Source organism: Populus euphratica, unplaced genomic scaffold (genome assembly GCF_000495115.2).
Source record: "Populus euphratica unplaced genomic scaffold, PopEup_1.0 scaffold209.1, whole genome shotgun sequence".
NCBI classification, from domain to species: Eukaryota; Viridiplantae; Streptophyta; class Magnoliopsida; order Malpighiales; family Salicaceae; genus Populus; species Populus euphratica.
The window spans coordinates 321,098-331,339 of NW_011500034.1; the positions used below are offsets into that span (position 1 = coordinate 321,098).

The 10,242-nt window shown below is 33.4% G+C and overlaps 1 protein-coding gene and 1 pseudogene across 1 annotated transcript; both read right to left on the bottom strand.

The window, feature by feature from the left end:
- Positions 1-1,458: 1,458 nt before the first annotated feature.
- Positions 1,459-4,364, bottom strand: PME1 (pectin methylesterase 1). Its single transcript, XM_011050326.1, has 2 exons — positions 3,042-4,364; positions 1,459-2,185 (listed from the first exon to the last, which is right to left on the bottom strand). The coding sequence occupies exons 1-2, from the start codon at positions 4,126-4,128 to the stop codon at positions 1,506-1,508; spliced, it is 1,767 nt and encodes a 588-aa protein (XP_011048628.1). The 5' UTR covers positions 4,129-4,364; the 3' UTR covers positions 1,459-1,505.
- A 4,326-nt stretch (positions 4,365-8,690) lies between these two features.
- LOC105142629 (pectinesterase-like) overlaps positions 8,691-10,242 on the bottom strand; it is a 2,462-nt pseudogene continuing 910 nt past the window's right edge.

Sequence of the window (10,242 nt, forward strand, 5' to 3'; positions counted from 1 at the left end):
ATTTTAATTTACCAAGGCTCGACTTGTATTTGGTTATGATATTATTGTTAGTTTAATATGTTATATAGTCATTCGGTTAATTATATATTATATTATGATATTTATATAGATATATATTTATTATTAATAAAAATTTAATTTATTTTTAATATTTATATAATATTAAATTAATGAATTTAGAGTAAAAATAAAATTTGTTAAACAAAAATGATTTACAAAGAAAGTTATAAAGTTGTTGTAAATATAAAATTCTTATTACATCGAAGCATTGTTCCCATGGTAGATACTCTTTTAAATACCGAACATTTATCAGAGTTATAAAAACTAGTAATATTATGTTATTTTTTAATAAAAAAAATAGTTGTTCTTATAAGTTAGGATATAAAAGATACCTGAAACTAATACGTAGATATTTGTCATAAAAATATACATCGAACTAATCTACATGAGAATTTCATATTGAGATATTATTTATATTTAAGGAAAGGCTCACGTGATGGTCGTATGAGTGATCCTTAGACTTGAAATCACTAAATCATCTTATATAAAAAATATTATAATTTAATGTTGATATATGTTATCTTAATAAAGGTAATGAAAGGTTATTGAATATAACATGAATTATATGAAAGATACTTGAGTAATCAAGAGATTAATCATCATCCTAGATAAATTAATGAAAATATTTCATCTGTTTTCAAATAATATTGAATGAGAAATCTTGACTAAGATGGAATGAGATCTAAAAAGAATTTTAAATCTTATTCAAACATTAATAACTATTAAATAGAGAAAAACATGATTTACTATGACAAATATACTTTATGCTTTAATGTTAAATCAAAACATTATTGATGAAAAAATATTAATTACATTGAGAAATCAATCATTAAAAAATTAAGTCACCACTAATAACTTTTCTAATATTTCAGGATCGTGACACGTTGCTAAATGACGAATCTGAACTTTAAATATAAATTAATCAATTATTTAATCAATAACGAGTTAAATTATTTAATTTATTTAATTTCTATTTAATTAGAATTAAAATTTATATCTAGATTAACATATTAGAAATTTAATAAATCACACACATTTAAGAATTATTAATAAATTTTTTTTATTAAATCGTCTCTTTTTATTAAATCCAGACGATTTAATTAAATATAACTTGATTAGGATATATTTTAGAAATCAAGAACTAAAAATATAATTAATATATAATTAATATATGAATTATAAAAATACATGAATTATATTTTTAGATTTTAAAAAACCAAGTAAGGATTTAATTAAATTAATTTATAAAATTATTTTAAATTAATATATAAATATTATTTATAAGGTAAATTGATATTTTATTAATTTATAGAGTTTTTTAAATTTTTTTATAAATAATAAATTATGCCTCTTTATTTCTAAAAAGTTATTTATTAGATAAAAAGACAATCATAAATTAACATACAACTAATCCGACAAGACCACACCTCCCATACACTTTAAAATCATAGGGTTGATTGGAATGTCACAGTGGTTGCCGGCAGCCACTCGCTTCCTTGGATGAAAGAGTCCACTGTGAATTTCCCTGCCTCATCTACTGTGAGAGCTGGCCTGTAACCGGTCCATTTGACCCTTCCATCCACGCTAGCACCAGGCCCAGTATTCTGATACTCTGCATAAAATATAGTGGCAGGTGGATCCACACCACTGACCCATGACATCCAACCTGATGGTCTCAAGAACGGCCCAATATCGGACTGCATAATGACAGTAGTGGAATAATCTTTCCAAGGCCTACCAAGGTAAGTTGGAGCTGTAACATTACCCAACGCAGAAAATTTACAATTCTGAATTGAAATGCCAGTGTTTTGATTAGGATCCTTCTTTCCCTGGGCCGTGATGGTGTTGAATTGGTTGGCTAAGGGTTGCCTGGGCTGGATGTTGCAATTTTGGAAGACAACCGCAGCATTGCCGAATATGAAGTCAATGGTGCCGGTAATGTCACAGTCACGGTAGAATTGTCGATTTGAGTGAGCATAGAGTGTGTCCTGAAATCCATCAAATGCACACCGGAAAAGTACTGACATGTCCGAACCGGACCTGAAGGCCACTGCTTGGTGCTTTTCTGGTCCGGCCGTGTTAATGAACTTGACATCTCTGGCAAAGAAGCCCTTGCCCGCAACAGCTGGAGATCACAGCAGTTTTAGTCCTTGTTTTATGGATGTGAAAGAAGAGAAAAAAAACCAAATATCTGAAACAACAACAACATCCTTCTGGAGAAGTGCAAGTGCAAGGCATGCTCCGTTATAAAAATCAGCTTGAATGTGAATCTTTTCTCTTGGGTTTGGAAGGCCCTTTTGGGATGAGAACACGGAGACAGAAATTGGGGAATGCATGTTCCAGTGCAAGTGTTGCAGGCCAACAAAACTACAGTCATGAAGCAGACAACATCTGTCACATGTGCTGTCGTTGAAGCGCATTAATGTCGAAAGCCAAGTCCTAATCTCTATGCATCACTTGCAGGCCCTTCACTTGCGTTGGATTATGAGGAAACATTGGGACCATTAGGGAAGATAATTATAAATCACAAAACAGACAAGCACATGGTAGGTACCCAGCCTAGACGCGATTTAACTTCTCTTTATTTTTTTTCTAATGCAGAGATGCAATTTAACTTGATTATGCTCAAAGCAGCATTCATCGAATCATCGGGGCTAGCAGAATTTCAGGTAAGAGTTGCACATCATTTCACATGGGGGAGTGGACGTCCAAATCCATGTGTCTTTCCTAATCCTTCCATTAGAAGATGGCATTCTGCTACCACCCAATTGCTCTTTTCCTTTGCAGAAGGATTCACAAGGCACATGGACATCAAGGTTCAGAAATTTGGGCAATCATGATGCAATGTGACGTAAGAAAGACACATGGAGAAATCAAGAAAGCAATTGTGAACTTTGAATCATGGATGCATAGACCGATATGTTCAAAACAGAAATGCATAGATGGATTTTGAGCTCATAATTAGAGAAAGCAGAGCTTACCGAAACTGGCAGTAGAGAAGGTGGGGGTTCCATCAACAAAATTCAGACTGCCTGAAATAATAGTCTTGTCCTTCCCATCACCATAGATCATTACATTCCACTTGCTTTTATCCAAAATCACATTCTCCAAATATTCACCTTCCTTAACATATATGATGAATCTTGATTTACTTTTTTTAGGAATTTTTCCTACTGCCTCACGTAAGGTCGTGCAGTTCCCGCTATCGTCTTTCGCCACCGTGACATCCGGCTTCGGAGTAGACATCTGAAGTAGTCTTCTATCTCCTAAACCAATCCAATGTGGAAACCCTGAATTATGGGTTCTTTCAAATCCAAGTAACCTTCTATGAATTGGGATGTTGAAATCAGAAAGCAAACCCAAGATTTTTGCCACAATAGCCAAACTATTGCTAACAAACTCGGTAGAGTTCTCCATTGCTGTCTTGACTTGATCAACAAGTGTCTGGTTAAAATGCTTTGTAACGTTCAACTCTTGCAACGCATCTAAACATGTTTCTTGGTCAGTAATTGTAGTGCTGATCCAAGTCTTCAAGTCATCCATCTTCGCTGTTGATAAAATCTTTCGACCTTCACCGACAGCCATCGATGATATGGAGTCATTGAGTCTATCTACAGCATCATCAAACACGGTGGCACAGACTTTCAAAGCATCTTGAAGGGTAGCGTCATCAATGCTCTGTATGAGCTTATCTGGGTAGTCTTTGAGCTTGGAGAGCTCATTCATAGCAACATGTAAAGAGAGCTTGAAAAGCACCTCTGGGTCCGTAGTGTTTCCTGTTTCAAGGGCAGATATGCTGGAGAAACATGAGGTTGGGTACCGGGTCACACTACAAACAGCCTTGAGTGAAGCGGCTGGAGTCAACTCGGGAGGAGGGACTGGGTTGGACGAAGAGTTGTTGTTTCGGTTGTGCACAACAACTCCTATAACAGCACCGATGATCACAGCTAAAAGAACAACGAAGGAGACAACGACAATGATCAAACGCTTACGTGTCTTTCGCCGGAAGGCTTGCTGCTCGACCTCGTCTACTTTACCATATCCCTTGAAAGAAGTGATGGAGTCCATAAACTGCTTAGCTTAGCTTAGCTTAGCTTTTTGTCGGCACAATCAGCGCGAGGGCTTTGAGGGGAAGTTCAAACTTTAATTGGCGTGTGAGCTTCGTTAAATAGGATCTGCGAAGGACTATGGCTCGGTGCAGATATTGGTGCGTGAGCTTCGTTAATAATGTCAAGATACTATTTATAATTTAAAATTAGTGAAGAAGCAAACATCATTATTACCATATTTTTAATACAGAGTCTGTAACATTTCATAACAAGAAAAAATAATTTTTTTAAAAATAATTCGACAACAAAATCCTTAATAAAGGCCAGATCCATTTCCAAGAGATTTGGGTCTCCTCGTGTTATGCAAGCATCAAGTTATCATTATCTGATGTTTGGAGGAAGATGATTCCGGGTACACAAACAGCAGTACAGTACGCGGAGCCAGAGCTGTGAAAAACAAAACTGCAGGAAGAAATTGCTAGACTGCAGCAGTATTGTACTCAACAATGATAGAATACAAAAGGAAAGAAAGATTCTTCACGCTTACGCGGTTAATTATGCCATGGAGGCAGGCAACACACTTAACCCACTGTATGCAATTATGCATATGTCAGTTGATTTTACTGTAATGCCCATAGGCTAGTTTTCGTTTTCTAGGCCAGGTTTATGAACTAGGAACCGGTAAAACTTGCTAAGTGTTAACTTAGATGGATTTGTGGCTCACGTTGTGGGCCTGGTAAAAAAAAAATTCAACATAAAAAGGGAATGTCGAGTAAAATATTTGAGACCACAGTTTGATTTAATTAGTAATTTGAATAATGTAATTAAAAATATATAATAATAAAAAATAAACTGACAAAAAAAAAATTTGATATTAGCCTACCTAAATTATAAAACTACTCAATGTTGAAGTATAAAAATAAAATTAAAAAAAATCAGATAAATCAGGTTAATTTCTAAACTTCATGACCATAAATATAAGATTGTGATAATTTTATAGAAAAAAATACAAGAAAAAAATTTCAAAGATTAATTTCTCATAAATCAAATGAAAATATGATAACTCCATTAAAAATAAAATAAAAAGAAAAAAGATGAATTTTAGTCTTTAGTAAATAAAATATTTAAAGATAAAAAATAAACATTTTAAAAAAGTAAAAAAGAAACTTAATTCAAGCCCACTTGAACAGTCATTATACTAGGGCAACAATGTTTGAAAGAAAATTTAATAAAATTATGAAACTCAATTATCGAACAACTTAGTGTTAAATAATAAAAATAAAAATAAAATGTAATGGAAAAAAATATAAGTAAACTTAGGTTAACCCGTAAACCTCGCTATCATAGACACACGATTGAGATAATCCAATAGAAGAGAAAGGAAAAAAAAAGGTATAATGACCAATTTCCAATAAATTAAATGTTTAAGGATGAAATTGAAATAAATCAATTTAAAAAAAATCAATTCGCATTAATCGATTACTGTAATCATGAACCTAAGACTGCCCCTATAGCAATGGAAAAAAAATTGAGTCAACTTGGTTTAACCAGTAAATTCTGTAACCAATAGAAAGTAAAGTAAAAACAAAAGTTAGGAAGACCAATATCAAATAAATTAGATATTAAAGGATGAAAATGAAATAAATCAAATTTAAAAAGGGATCCGAGAAACAAAATTCAACCAAAATTAACCTCTAAAATTGATGACTTTGATCATGAACTGAAACTAATCCTATAAAGGGCAAACCATAAAAAATAATAAAGTAGAACTCTAAAAAAAGGTAAAAAAAATAGCTTTTCAAAAGTTCGATAAACAAGTCATTTTAGACAAACCTCATCAATTTGATCTAATATTTAAAACTCGCAACTCATGAAATCCTTGAATTTGATTAAATCAAGAAGTTTAATTCCCAACCAATTTAATTTTTAAGGATGAAACCATGAAAAAAAAATCAAATTAAAAAACTTGTCAAAGGAAAAAAAATATCTATAAAATAATAGGGATCAAATTTGATAGAAAAATCTCATACATGATAAAATTGTAAAAAGAAAAAACACAATAAAAAAGGATCTCAAACAAAATAAATAGCAATAAAAAAAATAAGGATCAACTTTAAAAGATAAAAAAAATAAAAAGAGAGTGAAATTAGAAATAATTTATAATTTTATAGCTTATTAAAAAAAATAGTCAAGAGAATAGAAACCAAATCTGAATGATTAAAAAATAAAGTGAAATTAAAAAATATTTATAATTTTATAGCTTATTAAAAAAAATAAAAATATATCAAATGTGAAGGAAAAAGAAATTGAGGGGCCGGTCTGAAATGTTGAAGAAGCTAGTGCTAAATTCAAAGAGAAAAAGAAAAAAAAAGATAGTTATAGGTATCAAACCAGAAACATGTTTGGTTCAGATACCATACCATCATATAGAAAATGTCGAGACATTTCAAATACTATTTCAAACATTATTTTTAAAAACATGTAGCAAGTGTTTATTTGTTTTTTTGAAAATGTTTTTAATTGTTTTTATTTTAAATTAATATTTTTTAATATTTTAAAATTATTTTTATTTTTATGTAATGATATTAAAAATAATTTTTTTAAATAAAAAATTATTATTTTAATATATACTCAAATAAAAAATATTTTCTCAAAAATCAATATTATAATTCCAAAACTCCAGCAAACAGCAATGGGAAATGGCGCGCCACACAGGTCTTTGCCTATGCCTATATCAATAGATTGATGGGTTGTAGATTTGATGGGAATGGGAAAGCGCAACACACTAACAAGTCTTTAGTCTCTTGCCCTTTGCTTCTCGTGAGCAAAATCGGCATACTGTTTCTATCACTATTACAACAACAATTCCACGATCCGATGGAAAAACTCTGTATTTTACATCAATTTACTTTTAAATGGGATGGCTGCTTCTTCTTTTTCTGAAATATGACATAATTAAGGGGATAATGCTCTTCTCTTTGGTTACTTTCTTTTTTAATGTTAACTAAATCTAACCTTAATCACTAATCACAAATGTTGCGGTTTCTTATTATTTATTTATTTGTAGAAATCACCACCATTTCCTAACATGCTTTTTTTTCTTTTTTGAATATATATATACGTGTCCATTTGAGACAACACAATTATTATTTTTTTCCTTGTAATTAAGATGGTTTATATGTATATTAATCACACACCTAGTAGAGCGATGCAATCGGACATGAATAAATAAATAACAAGATTTGAGCAGGAGACCTAAGGTTGGATCCTCGACACCTGAAATCCTTTGAGATAACGAGACTAGTTATTGTTTTCAGATTGGATCTTCCTGGAGAGTATTTAACTATGATTGTGCTTGGTAATTATTGATCCGATTAATAATTTTAATAATTAATAAGTGATGCATGTGGAAGCTAAAAATAACACCAAATAAAGAAATAATACAAAAATTTTAATAAGCGAAAAGAACTACTGAACTTAAAATTTCTAGATTTTATTTTCTATAAAATAACAATCTTCCTCGAGTCTTTTATTTTTTATAAAGTCTTAAATAGATTAGAAATTCCATGTTAATTAAAAAATATAAAAATATAAAATTATAAAACAAAAAAAGCATGAGATTCGGAAATAATACGTAAAATCATAAAAATTATCAAACCACCCAGGATATCAAGACGGGATTTTTAAATTATAAAGATCTAATGATCAACAGTTATATAACTATTTTAAGAAAAATAACCAATGAAAACTCCCATAAAAATTTAAATGTGATTAACAATTTAATAAAAAATTATAATATTTTTAAATTTATTTTTTATCTGACTCGACTCATCCTTTTTTAACCTAAACATGTTGTATTAACCCACAAATATATATATATATATGCTAATCTCTCTATATAATTTGTTTGAAATATATTTTTATTTAGTTTTAATCTACTCATATCTAATTATTCAAAGTCACTTCATCGCAACCAGACTTACACTGTTAAGTTAATGTAAAAGCCTGGAGGATCACAATTACTTCTGACAAGGAAGTGCCGGTGCTGCATGTTTGTGCTTGTCAGAACTGCATGCCTCTGACTAAGTTCATTTCATGTGGTTGCTGGCTTCATTTATACTTTCTTGCCATAATCAGCAACTTGCTAGCTCATTTCGACACGCGGTTCTTAAACAACCAGTAAAGAGGAGCAAGTCCCTTCAATTTTTGTGATTTGAAACTTGCTTAACGGTCCAAGCTCAATTAGTGATATGGTTGAAAATCATTGCTGGGCTTTGTGTTAGATTCTTCATGGCATGAAAACCGTGAAAAAACACAGAATATCGTAAGTAGGCGCGCGGGTTCCACAGGAAGTGAACAAATCTCTTGGAGGATGGACATGTTTTCATCTCTTAAAAGAGGAAGAATGGATATCAACCCAACTAAGCAGTGATAATAGCAAAGGTACATGCTTATAAATTCAAGCAGCATCAACAAAGTAAACTTCAATGATTTCACACACCATTATTAGTCATAATTAAGAGTCCAAGCTAGGACAAAAGACAAGCTCCACAAGCGGAGGAGAACGTGACGAACACCATAAACATGAAGCGAAACTCTTAGACAAGGGAATGAAAAACTAAGACAAGCAGGTGATAAAAGACAACCAATCAACGCTCCAAGTACGCAGCGGAGGTAGTTAAGATGGTAGCGTCATAAAAAGACACGTTTAGAGATCCAAAGAGAATGGAAAGGTAGTGGATTTCAACCAAGTACTGCCAGCAATGAAATTGCGAGGAGTAAAGCTTTTAGCTTCAGTTGCAGCAGTAATCACCTTGTATCCTTTCCAGTTGACCCTTTCAGAGGTTGCAGCACCAGCCCCGCTGTTATTATACTCTCCGTAATACAATGTGTTCAGTGCATATTTTCCCCTCCACTCGAGCCATCCAGCCCGGTTTATCACATCACTTATGGATGATTGCATGACAACCGTCCTTGAATACTCCTTCCAGGGTCTACCGAGATACGCAGAGAAATTGCTCCTGACTGGCAGTAGATCAGAAGTGGCGTGAAGCCGTGAATCCCGCTTTTCTGAATTACAATGCCAGTGTTTTGATTAGGATCACTCCTCCCTTGGGCTGTTATTGTGATTGTCTGGCCTGGATTGGGACGACGAGCATGGATATCACAGTCTTGGAAAACAGCTGCGGAATTGCCGAAGATGAAATCGATCGTGCCTGCTATCAAACAATTTATGAAGAACTGACGATTTGCGTGGACATGGAGGGTGTCTTGGTATCCAAGCACGTTACATTTGTAGAATGCCGCGCGGTCAGAACTAACACGCAATGCCACTGCTTGGCGGCCGGACGGGCCGGCTGTGTTTTGGAAGGAGATGTCCCTGGCTAGGAATCCTTCACCCATTACGGCTGCGTTGTTCATGAGAACTGTTAGTATAAGAGCTTAAATATCTCTAGAATTATTCTATTTGTATCGTTTTACTTAAAAAGAAAAGGAACAATGTGCAAAATGAAGGGATCGAAAAACGAAAAATACCAACTGTGGCAGAACGGAAGGCTGTGATGCCATCCACCACACTCCTACTTGCTGTAATGATCGTTTTCCTTCTTCCATCTCCAAGAAACATTAAGTTAGTCTTAGTGATTGGTACTTGCACAGTTTCGCTGTAAACACCTGCCTTGATTCTGATAATGTACCTCTTACTGCTTCTCGTTGGGGCAGCAGCAACTGCAGCTGATACTGTACTATAATTCCCACTGCCATCAGCAGCCACCACCACATCTGGTGTCAATGATGATGACTGCAACAACCTCCTGTTGGCTACTGACAACCACTTTGGCCACCCACTTTCATTTCTACCGTTTTCCTCCTTGAGATTCCTCTTTGTGGTTTTAAGCTCATTGGCAATGCGAGTAGCTGTCATGTTCATGCTCATTGCCAGAATATTCATGCACATTTTTCTAACATTATCTACTCCATCCGAAATATCTTTACGCACCTGCTTGTCTGCGGCGGTATGAGAGAAACCATCCATGATCGTGTCTTGGTAGGTTATGCAAGAACTCAGTGGGGTGTTGATGTCCGGCTCAGCATCTTGATCGCTAAGAGGAATCTCGTTAGTATAGTAAAGGAG